Source organism: Pleurodeles waltl, chromosome 3_1, assembly GCF_031143425.1.
Source record: "Pleurodeles waltl isolate 20211129_DDA chromosome 3_1, aPleWal1.hap1.20221129, whole genome shotgun sequence".
Taxonomy (NCBI): domain Eukaryota; kingdom Metazoa; phylum Chordata; class Amphibia; order Caudata; family Salamandridae; genus Pleurodeles; species Pleurodeles waltl.
This window is the reverse complement of record NC_090440.1, coordinates 1,043,919,577-1,043,930,657: the sequence shown is the minus strand read 5'-3', so window position 1 is coordinate 1,043,930,657 and position 11,081 is coordinate 1,043,919,577. Positions and strand designations below refer to the sequence as shown.

General features: G+C 45.7%; 1 protein-coding gene across 1 annotated transcript; it reads right to left on the bottom strand.

The window, feature by feature from the left end:
• Window positions 1-3,979: 3,979 nt before the first annotated feature.
• Window positions 3,980-10,455, bottom strand: EN1 (engrailed homeobox 1). Its single transcript, XM_069221323.1, has 2 exons — window positions 9,468-10,455; window positions 3,980-4,673 (listed from the first exon to the last, which is right to left on the bottom strand). Exons 1-2 carry the CDS (start codon window positions 10,066-10,068, stop codon window positions 4,357-4,359), a joined length of 918 nt encoding a protein of 305 aa, XP_069077424.1. The 5' UTR covers window positions 10,069-10,455; the 3' UTR covers window positions 3,980-4,356.
• Between the last annotated feature and the right edge of the window lie 626 nt (window positions 10,456-11,081).

The following is an 11,081-nucleotide window of genomic DNA, read 5'->3' as shown; positions in this document are numbered from 1 at the left end:
ATAATGTGGTACATTCCGTGTCACTTTCATCTTGCTATTTTAACATGCTGAAGATTGATTAAAAATAGGTACCAATGGTATCACAAACAAAGGTTTCTTATGAGGGAAAACTACTTGTTCCACACATCCACCTCGAAGTGTTATTCACCAACAAATGTTTTTGTTTTGCGGGGGCAGATATGTGTAACACTTTATTAACATTGCGTTTTATACTTCCCAAATTAAAATAATGTGTGTTACACTCTGCACACAAGTCGGCACGTATACACTTCCTTTAACAAAAGGTTTTCCTCTATTATAATGTGCATCCCAAATGTGTTACAAATCTAGTCTTCAGTTTTGGTGCATTCTGTGTCCACATATCAAGAGATAGCCTACTGGACTGAAGCAATCAGGGAAGGTGTCACTGTTTGCGCATTTAAAATCCTGCTACAAACCATAGTGCGTATTATTTACTGATGGTTTATTGATTGATTGATTATATAGAATTTAAAGGCCTCTAACTCACATCATCATTGTGGCATGCTTCACCTGGAGTCCTCATCCAGTTTGTGAATACATTCGGGTGGGCTCGGATTTAGTAGATTATTATTGTTATTCTGCACAGAATTCTGTTAAAATTACTTACAGGGCGACCCCACCTCATATAAATGTAGTCTTGGGGGGCACTAAAGTATTTTAAAAAAAGGTAAGGCATGGAGTGTATTAGCACTCCTGCATCAAGGAGTCTAAAAGTTACTGCCGATTGTTCTGGGTCATCTGGCCTTTCCCGGGACTACAAATCGCTTTCCAGTGCTTTAGTCGGTGGAACCTTCCCGTGGCTCCCGAAGTGAAGTTGACTCAACCCTACATGCTCACCCTAGAGACTGCCAGGTCGATGTTCTTGAGAGGCTATTCCAAACCCGGGCACAATACAGTAGCTAATACTACAATTTGCAGGAGGAGATTGCCTGAATGGTCTTTGAGGTGGAGGACTGTAGCATCCCCCCTAGAAATCGTGTTAGCGCCAAGTCTAACATAGATTAAACTGTTCCGACGTGCCTTGAAGGCCACACCAACAAGGCGCTTTCTGAGACCATGGCACGTAAGCCATTGGTTCGAGAAGTTGGGAGTGAAACGCTCAGGACAGCGTATATGACGTGCAACTTTTAACTATGGCTGCAGTCCCATTTTACCAACACACAAGAGGTCCGCGTGGGTGCTGTTTGCTAGTAAGAGTGCCGGGATCCCAAGACATGGTTGTTTCCTGTTAATGTGGTGCTTTGATGTTGGGGCATGAAATGGGATGTTGTGCGAGGTTCTGTCGGCAGGTAACAGCGGCGTCTCTTAGAACGGGCGTGTGATAGATTTGCGTGGGTATAGTGGAGGCAGTTGTGGGGTGGACTGGTGCATGTGCACAGATCGTGAAATGTCACAGACTTTACAGGCTTGTCGACAGGGTTGAGCTCTTAAAATGCGTGATGCTCACGTGCTTGTGCCTTTTTTGCGGGGAGTGAGGCGGGGGGATCGAAATGTTGAACTGTGCCTTTTTGGCTACCTCAGGGAAGATTTTAAAAAACACAACATATATCATATTACCTGAGGAAACACTTTAGATCAGGTAAGCGCGGCATCTCACTGGATGGAAAAACATATCAGTACTTTGAATGGACGGGGTTGCCTTGCTCATAAATGCCATTAGTAGTTTTCAGATGGGATGAATGCGAGGTACGTGTCGGGGACTGCCTCCGGGAACAGATGCCTGGAGGGGCGGCGAGTGGAAATACGGTATACAAAGTGAAACTGCTTTATAATGGCGAAGAAGAGGCGCTGCCACATTCTGAGGGTAGCGATAGTCAGAAGATAACTAAGGGCACCACGCAAACTCCCTCACAACCCTCTCAAATACTACAAGCTAGGATGCGGCCATGGGATGTGTAAGTACACATACAAATAACATTTTGAGGGTGGTGTAGTCCTCCTAATAACCTACAAGTGCAAGTCACCAATCTTCCTTTCCGCGAAATGCCATGATTGCTAAACCTTCCGCCTGCCTTCATTTGGAGTATTGCTCAAAATACATTGCAACAACAGAAAGCCTGGTTTCAACGACGAAGGTTGAATTGTCCAGTAAGGCCGTGTGACGTTATTTTCGTGTTTGAATGGTCGAGGACGGGGTTCTGTGCGGTGCTATTCACGTTGATGCTCTGGTGAGCAAAGCTTTGTGGCTGGTGGTAGGCCCGATAGGCCCCTCTCCGGTCAGCGTGCCCGGTGCTGTGAGGACGTTCAGTGCTGCCCCCACCCCCTCAGCTAGAGGAGGTCGGGGTTGTGGGGAGATGGGCAGGATGAGCCGGTGTGTGAGCTATTAATAGTGAGTCCCCATTCCATACCCTGCATAATGACGAATAATTACCAGGCATTACCTCAATGGTTGCACGTCATCGGGAAGTTCTCACTGCCCTAAACACCTGTATACAAATGCGGAGTTCTTTGCTTTATATCATAACGTTTCACTCATCCTGCATTTAATTCCATTCTTCCTCATGCTTTTTATTGCCCCTTCGCTCCTAATTACATCGACGCGTTCCCCACAACCTCGACCCTGTCCGTGTCCCCGTGAATTAAAGCTGCCGCCACGTAATATCCACCGGGAGGCATTTACGGGACGCATTTTTTTTTAACCATGGATGAAAGTTGAACTTCAGACAGTTATTGCACATCTCGCATTTCAACGCTGTCTATGAAAGACAAGTATTACAAACATGTTAAAGGCCTTCCGAGAGGCGAAAAACAGTTCAACTATTTGTGGGAACACAAACATCCTCTTGGCGTTACCACTGAAGCTGCACTAAAGGGGCCTCTGAAGCTTTTTTTACCCACTGACACTGTCCCTTTAAGACGGCGAATCCCTGTGAAATGGGCCCGGGGATTCCTCGACAGTGCAGGCCTCGGTTTATGTGTACACCAAAGTGCCACCGCGTGTCCTCAGCTGCGAGCAGCAATCGATGCCCCTTTGGGGTTTTACGTGAAGACGTACGTTTTGCTCGTGCGGAAACCTGTCCCCAACACATGTCCAACACACACAAGCAGGTAAACACACGAATGCAGGGCAGGCGGCACATGAGCACACCCTCGCATACCGGCACGAGCAAACACAAAGGCTGAGGCAGATGCTCACATACACGCACAAACGGACACAGACACATGCGCACGCACCACGGGCAGCTCATCAGCCACAGACAATGATCAGGTGGCCTCGGCATACTGTTTACTGAAAATCAAAATATAATCTACATAAATCTACATCAGCTCTCACTTGAGGCATATTTGAGTGTGTTTGTGTAAGCAACGTGTTTTTTGCATGGTGACGACTCCTACGTTTAGTTTTCAATAGGCCGTACTACTCCACCCCTCTAATGTGCGATGAGCATACTCTTCCAAGCACATACGGGATGATTGTGCAAAAACTGTTTCTCTGGCAGCTACCGGGACGGCTCAAGGAGAGGTGTGCAGGGAAGACCCCGTGGACACCCGACGCGTTGTTAACACTGTGGTCATCCGTGGGTCTTTCTGTTGGGTGTGTTTTGTCTCTCACTTATATTTTTCTCTTTTCCTCCTTTTTCTCGTTGTGCCTCGCTCTTGTCTTTCCAAGTCTGTCTCTTTTACTCCATTGATCATTTCATCATCCGTTATTCTCCATCTCTTTGTCTCCCTTTCACCCCCTCCTCTCTCAAACCAACCCACAAATACAAAACACACGCACTTATAGAAAGACAACAGAACCAACACGGACATAATTACAACCTAAACACACATTTGAAATCTGAAATGGGAAAATATGGGCTATGAGTAACCCGTGGAGAAACAAGTATTGTTTTGCAACCTTCTCTGATGCCTCAGAATTTTTTAAACTAGCTCCCCAACCCTCCCTGACCCACAGGCAAAGTCACGAAAAGATTATTGAAAAATAAAGTATATTTGTACATGCGGTACACTTGTCAATCTTCACTTTAAATATATATAAAACCAATAACTTACAATTAGCCCGAATCCTGAACACAGCCTACACTTTATTTTGGACTACTGATTTCTGAACATAATAAAATCTTTGGCTTGGATCGACGGTTCAGTATTGCAGTCTGGTGAAGATTCGAACATGTTGGCATCGGAGGGGCAAATCCACACAAAAAAGGTTCAGTCGGGCCAGACGTTTACTAAAACATGAGAAACGACATCCAAAAAAGAGAACATTCCCAGCAATTAGAGGCAGCCGGGCATCTGTCTTACCTGGAATTAAATATATACAAGGTCATATGAGGTTTGGCTATATAGAGGGGTGGGCGTGTCTGAGTCTGTGTCCACAGCCCTGCCCAGGGCTCAGTCGCTGTCCTCCTTGTCCTGCACCGTGGTGGTGGAATGGTTGTACAGTCCCTGGGCCATGAGGTGGAGGGCCAGCCCATTCTTCAGGCCTGTGGCCTTCTTGATCTTGGCCCTCTTGTTCTGGAACCAGATCTTGATCTGGGACTCGTTCAGGTTGAGTTCTTGGGCCAGGGTTTGCCGCCTCTGCTCTGTGATGTAGCGGTTGGCTTGAAACTCCCCTTTAAGTCTTTGCAGCTGCTCGGCTGTGAAGGCGGTCCGGGGCCGCTTGTCCTCTTTCTCGTTCTTCTTCTTTTTAAGTTTTCTGGTGCGTGGACCTTCGGAGAGAAAAGAATTGCAAATGTCAACCCTTTGAACTGATTGTGTGGACATTTTCACACAAATAAACTTCCGGTCAAAACCATCCAATGAATTCATTTAAACCCTGAGAGACCTAAACGTCCCCATACATCCCTCGTAAAATATTCCGTAACTTTATATTAAGGTACCAGATCATAAACAAGGGTGACATCCTTCCTCCTAGGTCGCTCGGTTAAAAAAATCAACAATAAATCTGGTTATAAAAAAAAGTAAAATTGCATAGTTGAAAGTCTTATGTTTTGGTTGCTTTGTTTACACGCTTTACTTAGTCCTAAAAAAAACACACTTTATTTTCCCAGGTTTTTTACACTTCAGTCGTTTACCTCTTTCACTAAAGTTATACAAGAAGCGCCCGAGGAAAATACATTAAAGGTGAAACGCGCAAAATTAAATAGCAACAGAAGGATACGTCTGCAAGCTAAACAGTCTTATAATCATATTGACCCAGTATCGATCTAAAAGCGCGTGAAGTAAATATGTAAAAATCTACAAATAGATCTGCTATGAAATAAAGCATTTAAAAAGTATTGATGTCAGTGCGATTATAAAAAGATGACAACATATAATCGCAGTATGCCTGCTTGAAACGATATGACCTATTTTCTACAGTTATCTCACATTATACATCTCAGGAACAATGTTGTCGATTTTATTTCTGAGTACACGCTAAATACATATTTCGAGGTGTGACCCGCCATATTATTATTGTCAGTGGGCTGCACTTAAAATGTGCTGTTGATGGAAGAGCCATGGATTAGTGCATTTTAATATTAAGGTGCACGTTGTACATCCCCTTGAGTATCTGAAGGCACAGACAAAGCTACTGACAACCAGAGGCATATAATTAAACACAGAGCCCATAATTAACAGAAGAGGCGCGTTTCTGTGCCATGTTACAGAGCTTGCTGGTTCTAGCTGTTAAGCCAATCTTACCAAAAGACCAACCACTCAAGGGGCATTGCTATTGTATTTGCATGAAAAACTGCTCCCGTGTGTGGCAGTTTAAAAAACCAAACACAACGGAAAAGACGCTCTTTGTTTTTTATCAATTTAGCGGGCACGTTTTAAAAGCGTGAAATACACCGTGATAACTGTTCACGACAAATAGATAGATAGACAATCCAAAACGTATTTGCGCGTGGGCACAATAATCTCGTTCTGGCTCATAACCTCATTTCTATGCATTACTTTCAAACGTGTAGGATTTACACAAGGGCTGCAGTGCTTCTCACAGACACGTTGTGCCGTATGTGCAGTCAAGTAACCACCGGACAGCAATGCGGATTATGAAGAATATGAGAGAGACGATAGAGCCTAGAGAGAGAGAAAGTGAAACTAAAGGCCGACGTCGTCTTTCCACATAGAGGCGACGCAGACATGGATGGGCCGGCAGCAGGACTTACACACACCGCGTTTCAATGAAAGGGAGAGGCTCTCGCAACTCAGTCCAAGTCGAGAGTTTCTACACTTCTAGAGCACGTCCTTTAGGAATGTCCTTAATAAACGAATGTCTATCTGCAGCACGAACTGGGCCGCGCATACATTGTCTTCCCGCATCCGAGTCTGAGTTTTACGCTACGAACCTGGCATATGGTGTGGAGTCAGCAGCATTGGACGGGTATCTTGCCTTCATTTTAAGCCTGCAAGGGGCAGGACAGAAAGACATGTTGGGAGCTGAGGCCTTTTCCTGCATCCGATCGGGGTCGGCATGTGTGTCACCCCACACAAAGCTAACCCGCATCTGCTTCTAGGCAGGAAAGGCTGCCGAGTGCGGCTATGAGAATGCTAATAAAATCATTTTGCAGCTCGTCAGATGGCTCGAAAGTGACTTTTGTGGAGCGGAGAGATTGACAGCTCAATCGGACAATCAATCAGTGTAGTCAATCAAAGGAGCTTTTCTTGGTTTCAAGTAGGGGTAAGTGTCAATAACAGAGGTATCTGTACCTCTTGGATAGAGACGAGGGATGTATCACTTTCACCGAGGGGGACAGCAGGGACCCTGAACGGGGAGATGGAAGTGGCTGGAGGACGAGACACTTCAGGACTGGCCTCTCACTGTAAAGTAAACGGCCACACTCAGAACCAATTCAGTTCTGCTAAACAGAAACAAGCAAAAGACAAGGAAAAAAAAAAGTGGAGCAAAGGCTGAAAAAATTTATCTTCAGCAACGTTTTTCTCTCTCACGAAGCGACACTTTAACTTCGCTGAAATGTGTCATTAAACTATGTTTTTTCCTATTTTCAAGTAAATCGACTATACTGTTAACGACACCAACAATTCACTTCACTGCGATGGTTATAGTCCACTCGTGTCTTTTCGGCCACTTATTTCACCCCCGAAACGTGTATGCATGTAGGCACTGTGTAGTAAAAAAAGAGGCTTAAAGTAATCTACAGTGTCAAATGTATCCCCTATGGTCGCCCAACAAGAACTGCAGTTACCGGAGGCACAAGGAGCTGCCGTGCTTCATGCCCTTAGGCCGTGACTATTAATATAGTGCCTAGAAAACGGAAGCAAGGTACAGTTATTGTGCAGTTATCAAGCTGGTCCAATTTAATGTTTAACCAAGTCACGGATAATAACGTCTTTAGCGATTCTACATCAAAAGAAGGCCTCGTTTTGAAAACCACAGCACACTCTCTTTTTTATCAGTTATTTTGGCTATAACTCCTAATTAATTTAGACTTGTAATCTGCAGAGAAAAGACCGTTTAAATGCGAAGCGCAAAATAATCAGGACTCTAGTGTAGGAAATTAAACGTGCATTTTGTATTAGCATGGTGTACTACTGTACATCACTCAACATTGGTGGCACTCCCCATCTAGCGTGGTAACCTTTGGGAAAAGGCAAGTGGGTGCCCATGACCAAATATTACCCTAGGTTAATTAATATTCATGTTGATTTGAATACGTTTTCATTGCAGAAAATTACATGACGCAAAGGGCAGAGGTAGTTACATACAGGTAAACTTTATTTTTTAAAGGCAAATAGCTATGCTGTTCAAGACTGAAGTGTGCAACAGCTATCTTTTTGTTGGCAATTTATTTTCCACATCATAGGTGTGTTTCATGACTATGAATTTTCTCAAGTTTGTAATGTTGAGTCGTCGAATTACCCAGGTTTTCATCTGTGGAACAAATGTCAATCCACCCACCTGGAGACAGAACTGGAAAAAGGTCCAAAGGCGCTGGCGACGGTGCCTGTGGCGTATTTGAGTGCGGGGCGATTTTCAAAATCCAAATTATTATAACTGTTCTCTCGTTTCAGGTACAAGGATTACATATTTAATGGCTCACCGCTGAATGTATTTTCGGGCAACATAGTTCGACAAAAAACGCACGCCTGTGCGTGCAGTGTAATGAAAAAGAGGGTTAATGCCAAGTATGCTGTCATTTTTGTTCCGAGGACCATTCAACACAGATCTGTGGTTAATGGAGACACAAAGAACTTAAGTGTTTAATGCAATGAGGCCGTGTTTTTTAATATAGTGCCTAGAAAGCGGAAGCAAGCCACATTTATTGTGAAGCCATCAAGCTGGTCCACATTAATGTTCCATCCCTGCACGGATAATTACATTATTTCTGAATTCTATATGTGTAGACACCAGAATGCATCCTCGTTTAAAAAAAAAAACACACAGCACATTCTCTTTATTTCAGTTATTTTGACAATAAGGCACAGCTCTTCTAACTCTTTATTAAATTCGACTTGTAAACTACAATAGGAAAACCTTTTAATGCAACGAGGAAAACATTCAGGGCTCTATTATAGCAAATTAAACGTGCATGATTTACCAGTGTGGTGTACTGGTGATGGTGCCCTTCGAGCTCCACAGAGTGACTCAGGTAAAAAATCACTGGCAGACCCACAGGCTCTGGAGAAAGGAAAGGAATTGCCTGAGGGCCAAATATTACTCTATGCTAATTAATATCCATGTTGTTTTCAATAAAAGGCTTTTGTAATAACAGAACTCGTCATAAAGCCAAAGGTAGAGGCAGTCACACGCATTAATAGACAAACAAGTCCAGATTAAAGCAACAACTATCGTTGTTTCCAATGTGTTTTATTTCAGGGAAGACATCTGCATTCTCCTTGAAAAAGAAACGGAAAAAGCACAAAAGGCGCTCTCGATAAAAAAAAAAAAGTGTCTGCAGCGCATTCGGGAGATCACTGTTTTTTTCTTTGAATCAGAATGAGCTTAGTTGATGGGGACATGTGGAACACCCAACAGAGATTTATATGTATACTAAACGAGAGTTCTTGACGGACGTATTACTTGGATGGGAGCAAGTATTGTGCGAGGTACGAATAAAAAAAGCACGAAACATGAAAAAACTTCTATTTAAGAAACCAGGGATATCTGATGTGGAATAAAAAAAAATGAATTTTAATTTTGTGGCTTATTTTCTGAAAGCAAGCTCTTAGGGACTGCAGCAGTAATTTATCTTGTACATATTATCAACTTTTTTTCACCATGAAATTATGATTTCTATTTTGACATGTATTCTCGCTTTGCAAATTAGAAAATAAATTCAAACCTATTTTAATGACCGTGATGCCTGATAAGCAGATCTGGGGGGTTATGGAGTGCCTGCAATTCACTTATACTGTAGGCAATGAAAAGTTGATATGCAACTAATATTTGGAACCTAGATAAAGCTGTTTAATAAATGCTGGATCTCTCGGCAGCGGGAACCATGAACTGGTCCGAGTTTGAGAGCTGCTGATGCCACCCCGAGGTCGACACTTACCCGATGACGGCCTGTCCGAGTAGCGGGTGCAGTAGACCCAGGCCGGCCAAACCAGGGGGTCCGACTTGGCTGCCCCCGCGGCCCCGCCGCCGGAGCCCATTAGCAGGATGGCCGAACCGGGCGGGGGACTCTCGCGGGCCTCCGACGGCTGCTTGGCCTGGCCGCCGGCGGGAGACGCGGCCGATGAGGAGGACGAGCAGCAGCTGCTGCCGCCGCTGTCACTTGCACAGTTCGAGAGCTCAAGGGCTGGCGGCGGCCGCGGGGTCCCAACGTCCCGCCCCGCGGAGCCTGGGCCCCGCGCCGGGGGCGAAGGGTGCTGCTGCTGGAGGCTACGGTGGCCGGGAGGCGGCTCCTTCTTGCAGCCGAAGTCCGGCCGCAGGATGTTGTCGATGAAGAAGTTGGTGGTGCGGTGCGGCTGCGCCGGCGCGTGGTGCTGCGCGGTGCCCGGGTGGGGCGGCTGTTGCTGCGCAGCCACCACTACTACCAGCCCCGCGCGGGGTGAGGGCGCGTGCCGGACGCTAGACTGTGGCGACGTGACGCCCTCGCCGTCACTCGCGCCGCTGGAGTCGCGCGGACGCTGCTGCGTTCGAACCTCGTCCATGTTCAAAGGCGGTGGGCGCGCGACCCCTCTCAGGGAGAGCGGCTGCTTCACATCCGAGACGGGTCACTTCCGAGAGCTCCTCATAATAAAAACAGTCACAAGTAGCAGAAGTGTCCTTAACACGCAGCCACTGCAGCCCAGCAAAGGCACACGCGTCTACTCTTTATTTCCGCTAGCACGGGTTTCCCTTGCTGCCGGCTACCATCCTCGGGATATCCTACTAGGGCTGAGTGCGCGTGGAGCACTGCCGGCCTTTTTGTAATCTCGCTGACAACTCCGTGTCTCCGTATAGCTCGCTCCCTGTCCTCGACTCGCTCAACCCTCTTCCCCTCCCCTGTCACGTACTTTCTTTTCCTCTCTTCCTCGCCCCTAAAAACACAACATACATTCCCGGACCGGATGCACGCGGGGTGTTGGCGCACGTGCTGTGGGCCAATCAGAGCGCTGCATGAGGCTGGGCACCTGTGACGCCGGCCAATTGGAAGGCGAGGACTGTGCGCCAGGAAGAAGAAACGTGTGTATGTAAAGTCAGCGCAGAGGAGGACCTGGCTTTGCGCCTTGGGTCGAATGGGAGGCCGCATAGCTGCTAAGTCAACAGGCTCCTCTTGTGAAGAGGTCTGCTTCTCCACCAGGAGACAGGCGACCAGGGCAGATAGATAGAATAGCCTTGTTTTGCCCTAAAACCGCTCGGGGCGAAGGCAGTCGGTCGTTTCTAACTCTTACCATCTTTCTGAAACACAAAAACACAGTCCGTGTTAATCGTATTTATGATCAGTGCACAGAGAAGTACATATAAACAAATGCAATAAATACAAATATATCGAGTGTGGTAACCTGACAACAAACAAGTTATGTATATAAAAGGTTGCAAAAAAGATGTTAAGTACCTATTGGCGATGGGAAATAAGAATTGACAAAGCTAATAGTTGTGATTCATACAAAAATGTAACCTTTTCTCAAGCTTTCCTGAGTGAAGTGCAGCTGTCTCACGACCTAGTACACTTCAAGTGTGC